Source organism: Acipenser ruthenus, unplaced genomic scaffold (genome assembly GCF_902713425.1).
Source record: "Acipenser ruthenus unplaced genomic scaffold, fAciRut3.2 maternal haplotype, whole genome shotgun sequence".
Taxonomy (NCBI): domain Eukaryota; kingdom Metazoa; phylum Chordata; class Actinopteri; order Acipenseriformes; family Acipenseridae; genus Acipenser; species Acipenser ruthenus.
The window spans coordinates 27,501-45,000 of NW_026708430.1; the positions used below are offsets into that span (position 1 = coordinate 27,501).

The 17,500-nt window shown below is 44.6% G+C and overlaps 2 protein-coding genes across 2 annotated transcripts in view; one reads left to right on the forward strand and one right to left on the reverse strand.

Moving 5' to 3' along the window:
- Nucleotides 1-3,744, forward strand: part of LOC131732884 (ribosomal protein S6 kinase beta-2-like) — a 15,250-nt gene extending 11,506 nt beyond the window's left edge. Inside the window, exons 12-15 of the mRNA XM_059021117.1 lie at nt 417-494; nt 1,203-1,310; nt 2,273-2,385; nt 3,178-3,744. Of these exons, the coding sequence (XP_058877100.1) occupies nt 417-494; nt 1,203-1,310; nt 2,273-2,385; nt 3,178-3,337 (459 nt within the window). The 3' untranslated portion in view covers nt 3,338-3,744. The remainder of the gene's footprint in view (nt 1-416; nt 495-1,202; nt 1,311-2,272; nt 2,386-3,177) is intronic.
- Nucleotides 3,745-8,350: 4,606 nt separating this feature from the next.
- LOC131732885 (uncharacterized) lies at nt 8,351-15,466 on the reverse strand. Its single transcript, XM_059021118.1, has 2 exons — nt 14,700-15,466; nt 8,351-9,415 (listed from the first exon to the last, which is right to left on the reverse strand). The coding sequence occupies exon 2, from the start codon at nt 9,403-9,405 to the stop codon at nt 8,569-8,571; it is 837 nt and encodes a 278-aa protein (XP_058877101.1). The 5' UTR covers nt 9,406-9,415; nt 14,700-15,466; the 3' UTR covers nt 8,351-8,568.
- Between the last annotated feature and the right edge of the window lie 2,034 nt (nt 15,467-17,500).

A 17,500-nucleotide genomic window follows, 5' to 3' on the forward strand; every position in this document is an offset into this window, starting at 1 on the left:
CAAACGTTTCCACTAGAAGTCTTTCTCAGCGTCTTCAGTGTAAATTCAATGGCTAACGTTTCCACTAGAAGTCTTTCTCAGCGTCTTCAGTGTAAATTCAACGGCAAACGTTTCCACTAGAAGTCTTTCTCAGCGTCTTCAGTGTAAATTCAATGGCTAACGTTTCCACTAGAAGTCTCTCTCAGCGTCTTCAGTGTGAATTCAATGGCAAACGTTTCCTCTAGAAGTCTTTCTCAGCGTCTTCAGTGTAAATTCAATGGCAAACGTTTCCACTAGAAGTCTTTCTCAGCGTCTTCAGTGTGAATTCAATGGCAAACGTTTAGTATTTCTGAACTGTCTAATCTCATTCTTCTCTTTGGAGAGAGCGTCAAAAAGAAATTAAATTAATGTATTTTTTTTTTTTCTTGTTTATCTAGAAACATCCGTTCTTCAGACACACAAACTGGGACGACCTGCTGGCCAGAAAAGTGGAGCCACCGTACAAACCATGCTTGGTACGCGTGCGTGTGTGTGTGCATGCGTGCGTGTGTGAGAGAGAGAGGGAGAGAGAGAGAGAGAGAGTCTGGCTGCATCTGACTGCCTTTCTCTCTCTGTCTGTTTGCCTTTCTGTGTGTCTGTCTCCTCTCCCTCTCTCTCTCCCCTCTTCTCCTCTCTCCCTCTCTCTCCCCTTCTCCTCTCTCCCCTCTTCTCCTCGCTCCTCTCTCTCTCCTCTCTCTCTTCTCCTCTCTCCCTCTCTCTCTCCCCTCTTCTCCTCTCTCCCTCTCTCTCCCCTCTTCTCCTCTCTCCCCTCTTCTCCTCGCTCCCTCTCTCTCCCCTCTTCTCCTCTCTCCCTCTCCCTCTCTCTCCCCCTTCTCCTCTCTCCCTCTCTCTCCCCTTTCTCCTCTCTCCCTCTCTCTCCCCTTCTCCTCTCTCCCTCTCTCTCCCCTCTTCTCCTCTCCCTCTCTCTCTCCCCTCTTGCTGGGTTGGGGGGTGGATGATGTCACTGACAGGCTGGTTTATATTGCTGGGATGGGGGGTGGATGATGTCACTGACAGGCTGGTTTATATTGCTGGGATGGGGGGTGGATGATGTCACTGACAGGCTGGTTTATATTGCTGGGATGGGGGGTGGGTGATGTCACTGACAGGCTGGTTTATATTGCTGGGATGGGGGTGGATGATGTCACTGACAGCCTGGGCTGGTTCTTTGTGTTTTTGAGCAGCAGTCGGACGAGGATGTCAGTCAGTTTGACACTCGCTTCACGAGACAGACCCCCGTCGACAGCCCTGACGACTCTGCCCTGAGCCACAGCGCCGACCAGGTCTTTGAGGTGAGCGGGTTCGAGAAAGGGGCTCCATACCAGGAGGTTCAAATCACCCGGCTCAGCCACTGACTCCCTGTGTGTGTGTGTGACCCTGAGCAAGTCACTGAACCTCCTTGTGCTCCGTCCTTCAGGATGAGACGTCAAACAAACAAGCTCCTATTGGAAGTGACTCTGCAGCAGCCACTGACTCCCTGTGTGTGTGTGACCCTGAGCAAGTCACTGAACCTCCTTGTGCTCCGTCCTTCAGGATGAGACGTCAAACAAACAAGCTCCTATTGGAAGTGACTCTGCAGCAGCCACTGACTCCCTGTGTGTGTGTGTGACCCTGAGCAAGTCACTGAACCTCCTTGTGCTCCGTCCTTCAGGATGAGACGTCAAACAAACGAGCTCCTATTGGAAGTGACTCTGCAGCAGCCACTGACTCCCTGTGTGTGTGTGTGACCCTGAGCAAGTCACTGAACCTCCTTGTGCTCCGTCCTTCAGGATGAGACGTCAAACAAACAAGCTCCTATTGGAAGTGACTCTGCAGCAGCCACTGACTCCCTGTGTGTGTGTGACCCTGAGCAAGTCACTGAACCTCCTTGTGCTCCGTCCTTCAGGATGAGACGTCAAACAAACAAGCTCCTATTGGAAGTGACTCTGCAGCAGCCACTGACTCCCTGTGTGTGTGTGTGACCCTGAGCAAGTCACTGAACCTCCTTGTGCTCCGTCCTTCAGGATGAGACGTCAAACAAACGAGCTCCTATTGGAAGTGACTCTGCAGCAGCAGCAGCAGCAGTTGATGATGCAGAGTTCACCCCCCTAGTCTGCTAAATGACTCTTTTTAATAATCGTATAATTTTTACAGCTCTCATCAATAAAACATTTACAGAAAATTGGTAACACAAACTCTCTCCTCCTCCTCTCTCTCCTCCTCTCTCTCCCCCCTCTCTTGCTCCCTCTCTCTCCTCCTCCTCCTCCCCTCTCAGGGATTCACCTATGTCGCCCCCTCGGTTCTGGAGAGTCTGAAGGAGGGCTCTTTATTCGAACCCAAAATCCGATCGCCCCGCAGACTGAACAGCAGCCCTCGAACCCCAATCAGGTACACCCCTTCCTTCTCTGAACGCCCCGCCCCTTCATACTGCTGTATTTCACTCAGCCACCAGGGGGCAGCAGAGTGCTGCAGGTTAATAATGTCCCATGACCGCTGTATTCAGGTCTCTGTATATATTTCTTCCTTATAAACCCCAGTGTTTGAGTAATCTCCCGTTTGAAAGCAGCAGTATATACACAGACCTCCGTGGCTGATCCTAGCCAGTGTGTGCTGCACGTGTTTGAACAGTTATCTTTATATATTAAACCCAACTATGTCTGCCTTTTCAACTCGGGTACATTTCAACGGTCTAGTTTGGAAAAAAGTTTTTTACATTTAAAAAAACAATTCTCTCTCTCTCTCTCTCTCTCTCTTCCTCTCTCCTCTCTCTTTCTCTCTCTCTCTTCCTCTCTCCTCTCTCTTTCTCTCTCTCTCTTCCTCTCTCCTCTCTCTCTCTCTCCCTTTCTTTCTCTCTCTCTTCCTCTCTCCTCTCTCTTTCTCTCTCTCTCTTCCTCTCTCTTTCTCTCTCTCTCTTCCTCTCTCCTCTCTCTGTCTCTCTCTCTTCCTCTCTCCTCTCTCTTTCTCTCTCTCTTCCTCTCTCCTCTCTTTCTCCTCTCTCTCTTTCTCTCTTTCCCTTCTCTCTCTTTCTCTCTTTCCCTCTCTCGTTCTCTCTTCCCCTCTCTTTCTCTCTCTCATTCTCTCTCTCATTCTCTCTCTCATTCTCTCTCTCATTCTCTCTCTCATTCTCTCTCTCTCTCTCTCTCTCTCTCTCTCTCTCTCTCTCTCTCTCTCTCTCCTCAGCCCACTAAAGTTCTCTCTGACCGAACCATTCAAGCCCAGCGGGGGGGAGTCGGTCGAAAAAATGGACACCGCCCCTTCGTCTGACAGCAACGCCTCCCAGCCAATCAGAACGCCGGGCCGGACCAAGAAACAGAGGGGCCACAAAAAAAACAATAATTAAATTAATACATCTGGAAACCCCCTGCCTTCCACACTGCAGCCCAGCGCTTTCTTTATCTAACCACTGAGCTCCTCGAACCCGCTGCCTTCCACACTGCAGCCCAGCGCTTTCTTTATCTAACCACTGAGCTCCTCGAACCCGCTGCCTTCCACACTGCAGCCCAGCACCCTAACCACTGAGCTCCTCGAACCCGCTGCCTTCCACACTGCAGCCCAGCGCTTTCTTTATCTAACCACTGAGCTCCTCGAACCCGCTGCCTTCCACACTGCAGCCCAGCACCCTAACCACTGAGCTCCTCGAACCCGCTGCCTTCCACACTGCAGCCCAGCGCTTTCTTTATCTAACCACTGAGCTCCTCGAACCCGCTGCCTTCCACACTGCAGCGAGTGAAAGTTTTCTTGGGGGGGGGGGGGGACAAAATATTATGAAACACCTGCCATATGTAGTGTATAATTTATTGCTGGGTATTGTATATTTATACATAGAGTGGTCTAAGCGCTGATCATCTTTAAAATCCATTCTCTCACCTCTTATTAGCTTTATTAACATGATCACCGGCCCCTCCCTTTAAAGGAGCGCTGACCATCTTTAAAATCCATTCTCTCACCTCTTATTAGCTTTATTAACATGATCACCGGCCCCTCCCTTTAAAGGAGCGCTGACCGTCTTTAAAATCCATTCTCTCACCTCTTATTAGCTTTATTAACATGATCACCGGCCCCTCCCTTTAAAGGAGCGCTGACCATCTTTAAAATCCATTCTCTCACCTCTTATTAGCTTTATTAACATGATCACCGGCCCCTCCCTTTAAAGGAGCGCTGACCATCTTTAAAATCCATTCTCTCACCTCTTATTAGCTTTATTAACATGATCACCGGCCCCTCCCTTTAAAGGAGCGCTGACCATCTTTAAAATCCATTCTCTCACCTCTTATTAGCTTTATTAACATGATCACCGGCCCCTCCCTTTAAAGGAGCGCTGACCATCTTTAAAATCCATTCTCTCACCTCTTATTAGCTTTATTAACATGATCACCGGCCCCTCCCTTTTCTTGCCATAGCAGCATTAATACTAACCCACGGTAGCTTTATTCTGTTTTCAGATGGCCAACTAATACCTTACCCAGAGTGCCTTTTTTTATAGGGAGAAAGACATTGCTTGGCCAACACTAAAGAAGCAGTATTTTACTAAATATTACTTCCGGAATTATTATTATTATTATTATTATTATTATTATTATGAATAATATTAATAATATTAATAGACAGGGGAAGATTTGATCCCGCAAAGTGAAATGGGACCCTGAGCAAGTCACTGAACCTCCTTGTGCTCCGTCCTTCAGGATGAGACGTCAAACAAACGAGCTCCTATTGGAAGTGACTCTGCAGCAGCCACTGACTCACTGTGTGTGTGTGACCCTGAGCAAGTCACTGAACCTCCTTGTGCTCCGTCCTTCAGGACGAGACGTCAAACAAACAAGCTCCTATTGGAAGTGACTCTGCAGCAGCCACTGACTCCCTGTGTGTGTGTGACCCTGAGCAAGTCACTGAACCTCCTTGTGCTCCGTCCTTCAGGATGAGACGTCAAACAAACGAGCTCCTATTGGAAGTGACTCTGCAGCAGCCACTGACTCCCTGTGTGTGTGTGACCCTGAGCAAGTCACTGAACCTCCTTGTGCTCCGTCCTTCAGGATGAGACGTCAAACAAACGAGCTCCTATTGGAAGTGACTCTGCAGCAGCAGCAGCAGTTGTTGATGATGCAGAGTTCACCCCCCCTAGTCTCTGGAAGTCGCTTTGGATAAAAGCGTCTGCTGAACGACTCATTCATGATAACGAAGCTGGCAGTGGGAGAGTATTTGCTGAGCTTGTCTTTTGACTTATTTGACTCTCCGCCCTTGCCCCCCCCCCTCGAGTGTTTTGAACGCCATTCACCCCCCCTCCTCCTTTGTCCATTTCTGCTCCTCAGAAGCCCTGCACTTGCATATTGTTTCCAATGCAAGTTCAGTTTTTAAACTGCTTCAGTATTCAATATGCTGCTTATCATTACGACTCCAAAAAATACTACATCATAATTGTCTTCAAATATAATTCTTAGTTTTTTTGCTCAGTCTGTGTTGCTTTGACTGTTAGGACTACAGCTCCCAGCATGCCTCTGCACCCGCGGCAATGGTGAGGGATGCTGGGAGCTGTAGTTCTTTAACTGCAATGCGCTGGGCTGGGCTGTATTACATTGTTTTTGCTCAGTCTGTGTTGCTTTGACTGTGAGTTCAGGAGCTGCTCTTCAGTTCTAGCTGCGCTGCCATAGTTATTGTATTGTGAATCGCTACAGCCCTGGCTAGGACTACAGCTCCAGCATGCCTCTGCACCCGCGGCAATGGTGAGGGATGCTGGGAGCTGTAGTTCTTTAACTGCAATGCGCTGTATTATATATTTTTTACACAGACTGAGCGAAAAAATGAAATTAAGCATAATATTTGATTAATTGCAATAATAATAATAATAATTTTAAGAGGGACTGTCGGGGTGGAAAAAAACAAACAAACAATGAAACTGATTAATATTTTATCATTTGAAAAACAGAAGTAAAATCCTTTGCTTGATTAATCACTCTCCCGACAGAAATGTTATCTTAATACAGAGAAAGAAAAATAAAAATGTACAGGCTCTTTTTAATAATGGGATTTCCTTTGAAATCCATTTATTCTGCTTTGCACAGAATATCAAAATGCGTTTTTTCTTTCGTCTTTCTCATTGCAAATGTTGAAGGAGGTTGAATTTCATCGAATGCATAAAATAGAATTTTCTAATTATGATTTCTTTGTGCGGTTCTGTCATTTATACAAACTGAATAAATATGAAACTCTACAGTACAGTTATTCACACCCCTGAGTTTCAATCTGCTTAGTTTTATATATTATACAGCAACGCCAAACACGATTCAGACAGCCCCCCTGAGTTTCAATAGCCATAGTTTTATATATTATACAGCAACACCAAACACGATTCAGACAGCCCCCCTGAGTTTTCAATCTGCATAGTTTTATATATTATACAGCAACACCAAACACGATTCAGACAGTCCCCCTGAGCTTCAATCTGCATAGTTTTATATATTATACAGCAACACCAAACACGATTCAGACAGTCCCCCTGAGTTTCAATCTGCATAGTTTTATATATTATACAGCAACACCAAACACGATTCAGACAGTCCCCCTGAGCTTCAATCTGCATAGTTTTTATATATTATACAGCAACACCAAACCACGATTCAGACAGTCCCCCTGAGTTTCAATCTGCATAGTTTTATATATTATACAGCAACACCAAACACGATTCAGACAGTCCCCCCTGAGCTTCAATCTGCATAGTTTTATATATTATACAGCAACACCAAACACGATTCAGACAGTCCCCCTGAGTTTCAATAGCCATAGTTTTATATATTATACAGCAACACCAAACACGATTCAGACAGTCCCCCTGAGTTTCAATCTGCATAGTTTTATATATTATACAGCAACACCAAACACGATTCAGACAGTCCCCCTGAGTTTCAATCTGCATAGTTTTATATATTATACAGCAACACCAAACACGATTCAGACAGTCCCCCTGAGTTTCAATCTCCATAGTTTTATATATTATACAGCAACACCAAACACGATTCAGACAGTCCCCCTGAGTTTCAATCTGCATAGTTTTATATATTATACAGCAACACCAAACACGATTCAGACAGTCCCCCTGAGTTTCAATCTGCATAGTTTTATATATTATACAGCAACACCAAACACGATTCAGACAGTCCCCCCTGAGCTTCAATCTGCATAGTTTTATATATTATACAGCAACACCAAACACGATTCAGACAGCCCCCCTGAGTTTCAATCTCCATAGTTTTATATATTATACAGCAACACCAAACACGATTCAGACAGTCTCCCTCCCACTGACAAAAAAATAAAACAAGTTTGTTAAAATTGTATTAAGTTTATTAAAATATAAAAAAAATGGTTTACAACTTTTACACATTAAAAAAACCCCAATAATTTCTAGAAAAAGCGATTAGCTAACATTATAAAAATGGGTCAAATTTTGCTGTTCACCTGTCAGCATCTCCAGTCAGAGAGAATCACTGGGATCTGGTTTCACTCAAGCGCGTTTGTTACACTCATAAACTTTGCAATATGTACAGTCAGTATTTCTGAAAAAAATATATCTATATATCTATATATGCTTGATGGAAATTTTAAAGAAACGTTTCCATCATTGTCGTCAACGACATTCATGAGCATTTCTCCGTTTGAAATTTGAAAAGTCCTTCATTATTCGTTTTTTACACCCGTACGTTATTATCTGGGTTTTAAAAAAAAAACAAAAAAAAACACAACATTCCTAATGAATTCCTTCTGGAGTCCCAGAGGAATCCTGCCTGGATTCTGCAATTCCTCCGACTTCTGAAGCTGTTCGTTTTGGAATTCGGCCCTTGTTAATTCGCCTGGGTTTAATTACCCAGGTTCCTTTGTCACAAACGATGCTGAATCACATTCAGAAATCTCTAATGGCTGTGTGTTTGCATAGCACTTAATAAATACATGCGTGCTTACACGCATGCAGTCACAATAGACTGAACATGGAAATATTTTTGCATGATATATGTCAGTACACAATTGTATCAGAAAATAGTTAGGGCTAGGGGGTTTGAGTTAGGGTTAGGGTCAGGGATATGGCTAGGATTAGGGTCAGGTATATGACTAGGGTAGGGGTCAGGGTTAGGGTCAGGGATATGGTTAGGATTAGGGTCAGGGATATGGTTAGGATTAGGGTCAGGGATATGGTTAGGATTAGGGTCAGGGATATGGTTAGGATTAGGGTCAGGGATATGGTCAGGGTTTGTAAATAGAGACAGACGAAATCTGCAGATAACGCCTCTCCTGGGAAATCGTGGTATTCTCCTTCTTGAACAGACCCCCCCTCTGCCCTCCCCCCTCCCCTCTGCCCCCTCCCCCCCTCCCCTCTGCCCCCTCTCCCCTCTCTCTCCTCTCTCTCCCCTCTCCCAGATTTTTCCCTGCAGATTTGGGCCGCCTCTAGTTTACGGGCCTCGTGGCGTTTACAAAGCCGTAACGTCACAGATCCCCGCCGACCCCGCTTTCTCCTCCGTCCAAACGACGCTCCCCGAAAAATCCCGCAGGTCCACCAGCGGCCCCTTCCCTCCCCCCTCCCCCGCGTCACTCAGAGACCGCCCCCCCCATCCCGTTCGCCCTTCCCGTCGGATCGAAACCCTCCATGCTGGAATAATCATCCGAATCGGAGTCCGAATTTTCCGCGTCCGTCGGAGGCCTCTCCTGTTCCTCTCCCGCGGTTCCTGCTTTGCGACCTTCTTCCTCTCGCTCCTCTCCCTCCTCCTCCTCCTCGTCCCCCTCCTCCTCCTCGTCCGCCTCCTCGCTTTGATCCTGCCCCCCTGCCTCCAAATCCTCCCCCCCTCTCCCGTGTTCGTCCATAAAGAAAGCCAGCGCCCGGTTGAGCCACGCCCGGGGTCCTCGGACCTCCCCGGAGTCGTCCGAAGAGTTTGCCAGAAGCAGTTTCGAGAGCGTGTAGCCTCCCTCCGTCTCTCTGTTCAGCCTGCGGCAGAAGTAAACCAGCAAGGCGGCCAGCGCGATGAAGAGGAGGAAGAGGAACACGACTACGATGGTTCGGTCCGAATCCGAATCCGAAACCGTAACTTGTGGATTGCTCATTTGTTGCTGCTTTTCTGCGTGGCTTTCTTTCTTCGAAGCAGGAGTTTTAGCGGTAGTTTGTTTGGCTGTTATCTGCCGATGGGCTCCTGTTGTCAGGTGACCGCTGGCTGGCCTTCGTGTCACGGTCGTCTCTCTAGGGATTTCCATCCCGTCGATCGGGTTGTGAGTCTTTATCTCGGAGGCTGGCGTGCCGGGAGACGCGGTCGTTGCCACGGTGCCCGTGGTTTCGTCTGCCAGTTTGGTTTGCTCGGAGCCGCTTGTGGAGTTGCCCGCGGCCGCGTTGCTCGCCAGCAGGAGCAAAAGGAGGAACGTGGAGAGCTGCGGCATTTTTTGCCAGCTGGAATAAAAAACAGGGGGAGAAAACGTTAGTGGGGTTTTTTTTTTGGGGGGGGGGGGAGGGAGTTGGAACAAGACATGTTGGTGATAACAATCCCCCATCGCCATGGCTGTGGAAACGGAGAGAGGAGAGAGGGAAGGGGGAGAAGAGAGAGGGGAGAGGGGAGAGGGGAGAGGGGAGAGGGGAGAGGAGAGAGGGGAGAGGGGAGAGGAGAGGGGAGAGGGGAGAGGGGAGAGGGGAGAGGGGAGAGGGGAGAGGGGAGAGGGGAGAGGGGGAGAGGAGGAGAGGGGAGAGGAGAGAGGAGAGAGGAGAGAGAGAGGAGAGGAGAGAGGACAGAGAGGAGGGGAGAGGGGAGAGGGGAGAGGAGAGGGGAGGGGAGAGGAGAGAGTAGAGAGGAGAGAGGAGAGGGGAGAGGGGAGAGAGGGGAGAGGAGGGGAGAGAGTGGGGGGAGAGAGAGGAGGAGAGGGGAGAGGGGAGAGGGGAGAGGAGAGAGGAGAGAGCAGGAGGGGGGAGAGGAGAGGAGAGGAGAGGAGAGGGGAGAGATCATTTGCTGAAGATTAATAAACCAGCCGGTCAGTGACCTCATCGCCACGGCTGCACATCCCCGGTCAGAGCTCTCAGTGTGAGGGGAGAGTCTCTGACCGGACGAGCATCAACAGCAGAGCGGAGGAGGATCAAAAAAAAAACACCACGTTTCAGAAGACAATTTGAGAAGCAGGACTCCAGCTATATGCAAAAAAAAATCAGGGTGGCACAAAGAGACACACACAGACACCTCAGACAGACACACACTCACTGATACACACACACACACACAGACAGACAGACAGATTCTCAGTAAGTCACGTTAAATGATCTCAACACCAGGTTTGACGACAGGAAGTGCTTCTCTGTTGATCTCTGTTGAAATGTGTGCAGTTTGTTACACTGGATACCTTGATCAAAGATCTCAAGTGGAAACGCTTTGCAAGCATTTCTGAACTCGCCCAAAAATTAAAATGTCACCAAGCTGAACACAGATCAACACAGTATCAAAGGGCGGTGAAGAGAAGCCGTGTGCTGTGTCTGAATTCAATGCGACGTTTCACAGGAAATGGTGCGGGACGATGCTGAGATGAAACAGGAAACTGAACCGAAAAAAAACTCACTCGAGCGATCAGATCTAACCACACACAATGTTTCCACTGCAAACAGACTGCTCTCGTCAAACTAGACACAGCTCTGTCCAAAAGCATTGCACCCCTCTATAGAATGAACTCCCTCAGCTTCATAGAGTCCAATGAAAGCTGCTGAATAATGTTCCCTTGTTAACATATTGAATTCCACCCCCTCTATAGAATGAACTCCCTCAGCTTCATAGAGTCCAATGAAAGCTGCTGAATAATGTTCCCTTGTTAACATATTGAATTCCACCCCCTCTATATAGAATGAACTCCCTCAGCTTCATAGAGTCCAATGAAAGCTGCTGAATAATGTTCCCTTGTTAACATATTGAATTCCACCCCCTCTATATAGAATGAACTCCCTCAGCTTCATAGAGTCCAATGAAAGCTGCTGAATAATGTTCCCTTGTTAACATATTGAATTCCACACCCTCTATATAGAATTAACTCCCTCAGCTTCACAGAGTCCAATGAAAGCTGCTGAATAATGTTCCTTTGTTAACATATTGAATTCCACCCCCTCTATATAGAATGAACTCCCTCAGCTTCATAGAGTCCAATGAAAGCTGCTTTACAATGCTTCCCTATGCTTTACCAGACCTCTCTGTGCTTTACAATGCTTCCCTATGCTTTACCAGACCTCTCTGTGCTTTACAATGCTTCCCTATGCTTTACCAGACCTCTCTGTGCTTTACAATGCTTCCCTATGCTTTACCAGACCTCTCTGTGCTTTACAATGCTTCCCTATGCTTTACCACACCTCTCTGTGCTTTACAATGCTTCCCTATGCTTTACCAGACCTCTCTGTGCTTTACAATGCTTCCCTATGCTTTACCACACCTCTCTGTGCTTTACAATGCTTCCCTATGCTTTACCACACCTCTCTGTGCTTTACAATGCTTCCCTATGCTTTACCACACCTCTCTGCGCTTTACAATGCTTCCCTATGCTTTACCACACCTCTCTGTGCTTTACAATGCTGTGCTTTTACAATGGGACAGTTGTATCGTTTCTGTTCAACAGGAAACCGGTTCTGCCTCTGCCTGTAGAAATAGTTTGAAGTGAAACTCGCGTTTCTCTTTTTCCAGTCCGTGTGTTTTAAACCTGCCCTGCCTTCCTCACAGCTGCCCAGTTAAAATTATAACCGCGTCACTCCGAATAGAATTGCAATACCCGCAGAGACAAGCGTGGCGTCTTTTATCAATTGATAAAAACGGGTAACTTTTTTAAAAATGTCAAAAAAACAATATCTATATATATATATGAATGAACATAACAAAGTTCACAAACGAGAGGAGGCCCCATTCAGCCCATCTTGCTCGTTTGGTTGTTAGTAGCTTATTGATCCCAGAATCTCATCAAGCAGCTTCTTGAAGGATCCCAGGGTGTCAGCTTCAACAACATTACTGGGGGGTTGGTTCCAGACCCTCACAATTCTCTGCGTGTAATTATAATATATATATATATATAATTAAACATAAGGACACCACATATCCACTAATAACTAATACGTACTGTAAAAATAGCAATGTTGTTTATGGAATAGCCTGTGAAAAATGTGATGAAATCAAATATGTTGGAGAGACTGGAACTACTTTATATAAAAGAATTCAGAACCACCTTTCATTAATTAGAAATAAAAAAATGAGTGAACCAATAGTACAGCACTTCACCAGTCAGGGACATGACATAAATGATGTAAAGTTTGTAGTATTAGAACAGCTAAAATTAGACAATGCGACCTATAGAAGAATAAAAGAAAGTAAATGGATAAATAGACTGAACACGATGATGCCAGCGGGACTCAACAGAAAAGAATGAACTAATTAACTTCAATAAATATATAACATTTAAATAAATAAACAAAATTCATTCAAAAGTTGTGCATGCTGATGCGCTGGGGAGGCCAAATCTAGACTGATCCTCAGAGCCAGCATTGCATGATATAATAAAAATATAAGTTTATATAAAGTAATGTTAATTAGAATTAATACAGATTCAAAGATAGAAGTAAAAATGACGTCACGATATATAGAACACCATGACATCATGTAAGAATAAATCATGGATTTGAATGTAAACAATAACAAGTAGTTGTCATGCCGTCAAAAACCTATAAATACCTCCAATGTTTGGATTCAAACACAGGCTCCCTTGAGAAAGATATGTACAACATATCGAAACGCTGGGCAGCTGGCTCTTTGAGCTAATATATATATATAATGAAATCTAATCTAAAATACGTCTTATCAACTCTTTTTAAACATGTTTTATTCGTGTGATAACATTGTACAATTTAGCTGCAATGTGCACACAAATAGAATAATAATAATAATAATAATAATAATAATAATAATAATAATAATAATAATACCAGAGCCCGCTCCTTCTCCACCCTCGCCCCCGCAGTGGTGGAATGACCTTCCTACAGATGTCAGGACTGCCCAGTCCCTGACCACATTCCGGCGCCTCCTTAAGACTCACCTCTTCAAAGAGCACCTGTAGAACTCCTCTGTTTGTATCCTGGGACACGATCACCCTTCATTTAAATATGCTTTATTTTGCTCTTATCTGCCCCCTATTTTACTGCATTTAATCCTGTACTTCAGAATACTGTAATCTGTCAAGTGTTTAACCTGTAGTACTTTGTATTTAATCACATCCTGATGTAACTATCACTATTTAATCACATCCTGATGTCACTATCACTATTATCTGCTGTATTATTGAATTGTGGTTTGTCACACTTGAACAAAAGTTATTGTATTTCTTGCTCTTATTGTATTACTTGTATTGTAACACTTGAAATGTATTTGCTTGCGACTGTAAGTCGCCCTGGATAAGGGCGTCTGCTAAGAAATAAATAATAATAATAATAATAATAATAATAATAATAATAATAATAATAATAATAATAATAATAATAATAATAATAACACCATGTTATTACAAACTAATGCCCGCGAAGGCGTCAAATATCCCGGCCTGCTCTTCGGTTTTGACTTGTTTTGTTTTTTTTAAATAAAATAATTCCGGTACAGTTAACAAATCAGAAAAGAAAGCGATTGAAATTCGGTGTCGTTATTTTATTTATTTATTTTTTAAAAATTATTTTTACATTTTGTATTTACCTGTTCGCGTTTGCGCGTAAAATACGTTCCAAATAAAAACGCCGATATGAGCCGCGTGAGAAAAACAACAGGAAAAACACAGCCGTGCGTTCAATAGCAAAGTTCTCCTAGCAACAAACTACACAGTTTATAGTTTCAAATAAGAGAAAAGACATTTTCAGAACAGCACACCGCATGACAATATATATCTTAATATATAAAGAAGATAGCGTGTCTGTCTCTCTGTTTCTTTATGCATTCGGACCCTGCAGGATCCAGCGCAGCCAAACTCTGCACAGACTCCTCTCTCATCCAGGGAGAAGGTCGAGGGGTTTGGAGCCCAAATTTTGACCCCCGGGGTACTCTATTTAGTAACACCCCCATTGCTGGATTCAATACAGTAGCCGTGCATCTCAAATTAAAGAAACGCACACAACCAAAATAGAAAAGGGGTCCGATCGCATTGTGCGACAACCAAGATCGATAACTTGTAGGAAACCATAAGGCTGCCGCTCACCGATTTGTCATGCATGAAATATTGAAATATTTAATTTCCCCGGGCAACGCCGGGGACCTCAGCTAGTACATAAATAATACAAATAAATACATTATATATAGGAACACACCTCCCAGAACACGTTAAAATCTTGTAATGCTTTTAATTAAGTGTCTAAATGCTGTGTGTTTGCATATAGCAGTTACTTAGTAAATACACGCGTGCTTACACATCATTACAATGTTATTACGCAGAGTCACAAGACCCTGAACGTGGACATCTTTTTTGCACGATATTTTTAAGCACTCGCTTGCATTAGAAGCAGTTTCAGGGTTAGGTTCGGTGTTAGCGTGAGGGTTATATCGTGCAAAAAATATACCGACACTTTCAGTCCATCGTCGCCATGTACTGTATTAACATTGCAAGGATGCGAGACCCGTCTAGCGTGTATTTCTTACGGCATTGCTATATACACGCACAGCCTCCATTTTATTAATATATTTGAATTTTCTTACCGTTGTTATTCAGCAGCGGGAAGTATGTTAGTCGGATCTTATTTTTCAATAAACAGGTGGTAACGTTTACCTCAAACGAGCGAGAGAGAGAGGGGGAGGGAGGGGGGAAACAGAGAGAGAGAGAGAGAATTATGTACAATTTGACCACATCCTGCAACCTTCTGTCACTTATTAACGTTTACCACAGTGTTTGTGCAGTTTTTTCACCCCATGGTTATACAGCACTATGCTTTACCAGACCTCTCTGTGCTTTACATTGCTTCCCTATGCTTTACCAGACCTCTCTGTGCTTTACAATGCTTCCCTATGCTTTACCAGACCTCTCTGTGCTTTACAATGCTTCCCTAAGCTTTACCACACCTCTCTGTGCTTTACAATGCTTCCCTATGCTTTACCAGACCTCTCTGTGCTTTACAATGCTTCCCTATGCTTTACCAGACCTCTCTGTGCTTTACAATGCTTCCCCGTGCTTTACCAGACCTCTCTGTGCTTTACAATGCTTCTCTATGCTTTACCAGACCTCTCTGTGCTTTGCAATGCTTCCCTATGCTTTACCAGACCTCTTGGTGCTTTACAATGCTTCCCTATGCTTTACCAGACCTCTCTGTGCTTTACAATGCTTCCCTATGCTTTACCAGACCTCTCTGTGCTTTACAATGCTTCCCTATGCTTTACCAGACCTCTCTGTGCTTTACAATGCTTCCCTATGCTTTACCAGACCTCTCTGTGCTTTACAATGCTTCCCTATGCTTTACCACACCTCTCTGTGCTTTACAATGCTTCCCTATGCTTTACCACACCTCTCTGTGCTTTACAATGCTTCCCTATGCTTTACCAGACCTCTCTGTGCTTTACAATGCTTCCCTATGCTTTACCAGATCTCTCTGTGCTTTACAATGCTTCCCTGTGCTTTACCAGACCTCTCTGTGCTTTACAATGCTTCCATATGCTTTACCAGACCTCTCTGTGCTTTACAATGCTTCCCTATGCTTTACCAGACCTCTCTGTGCTTTACAATGCTTCCCTATGCTTTACCACACCTCTCTGTGCTTTACAATGCTTCCCTATGCTTTACCAGACCTCTCTGTGCTTTACAATGCTTCCCTATGCTTTACCACACCTCTCTGTGCTTTACAATGCTTCCCTATGCTTTACCAGACCTCTCTGTGCTTTACAATGCTTCCCTATGCTTTACCAGACCTCTCTGTGCTTTACAATGCTTCCCTATGCTTTACCACACCTCTCTGTGCTTTATTCCACTTCACTGTGGGGGAAGCTTCTATAAGGACAGGAGGAATGTATAAAGTGGTCTTTATCAAGGTAGTTTTTTCTTTCGAAGCCAGCAGGTCGGGCTGCAGTTAGTTTGCTGTTTTGCAGTCTCGTTTCAGCAGCAGCTTCGATGTGGTTTGCCGCTCTGGGCTCGTCTCGTTCTGAGTCAGGCCTGCCATGTGAGAAACAACCACTTCCTGAGCAGGGCTGGGTACCATGGCAACCGAGCTGAGGACCCTCAGAAACACACGCACACACCGTGAGACACACACATCGAGACACACTAACACACACACACACACACACACACACACACAGAGAGAGACACACGCACACACACACTGAGATACACGCACAGACACACACACACAGACACACACGCACAAACACACACACACTGAGACACACTAACACCCACACACACTGAGACACACGCACAAACACACACACGCACACACTGAGACACACGCACAGACACACACACACACTGAAACTGAGAAAATCTGATGTAGAAAGAAATATTTATGTCTTTATTATTTTGAGATATATTTATAGAATAACCCAGTTTCATACATCATTATATTCTCATTCTCTCATCAAGGTCATTCACAGCCTAGAACTGAACTACATATGATTTATTAATAATAATAATAATAATAATAATAATAATAATAATAATAATAATTACTACACATTTAAAATAATCATAAATTCTGCTTCTAATCTAATGGTAAGCGAAATCTGGAATGCGTTGGTTAGAAATCTCAGTTTTCTCTAGGTATGTTCAAACTGGAATGGAAAAACTGCTACGGAATCATTCAGAGCACTAAAAATCGAGTTTTTTTTCTTAAATCCATTCTCTCACCTCTTATTAGCTTTATTAACATGATCACTGGCCCCTCCCTTTAAAGGAGCGCTGACCATCTTTAAAATCCATTCTCTCACCTCTTATTAGCTTTATTAACATGATCACCGGCCCCTCCCTTTAAAGGAGCGCTGACCATCTTTAAAATCCATTCTCTCGCCTCTTATTAGCTTTATTAACATGATCACCGGCCCCTCCCTTTAAAGGAGCGCTGACCATCTTTAAAATCCATTCTCTCACCTCTTATTAGCTTTATTAACATGATCACCGGCCCCTCCCTTTAAAGGAGCGCTGACCATCTTTAAAATCCATTCTCTCACCTCTTATTAGCTTTATTAACATGATCACCGGCCCCTCCCTTTAAAGGAGCGCTGACCATCTTTAAAATCCATTCTCTCACCTCTTATTAGCTTTATTAACATGATCACCGGCCCCTCCCTTTAAAGGAGCGCTGACCATCTTTAAAATCCATTCTCTCACCTCTTATTAGCTTTATTAACATGATCACCGGCCCCTCCCTTTAAAGGAGCGCTGACCATCTTTAAAATCCATTCTCTCACCTCTTATTAACTTTATTAACATGGGCAGCAGTGTGGAGTAGTGGTTAGGGCTCTGGACTCTTGACCGGAGGGTCGTGGGTTCAATCCCCAGTGGGGGACACTGCTGC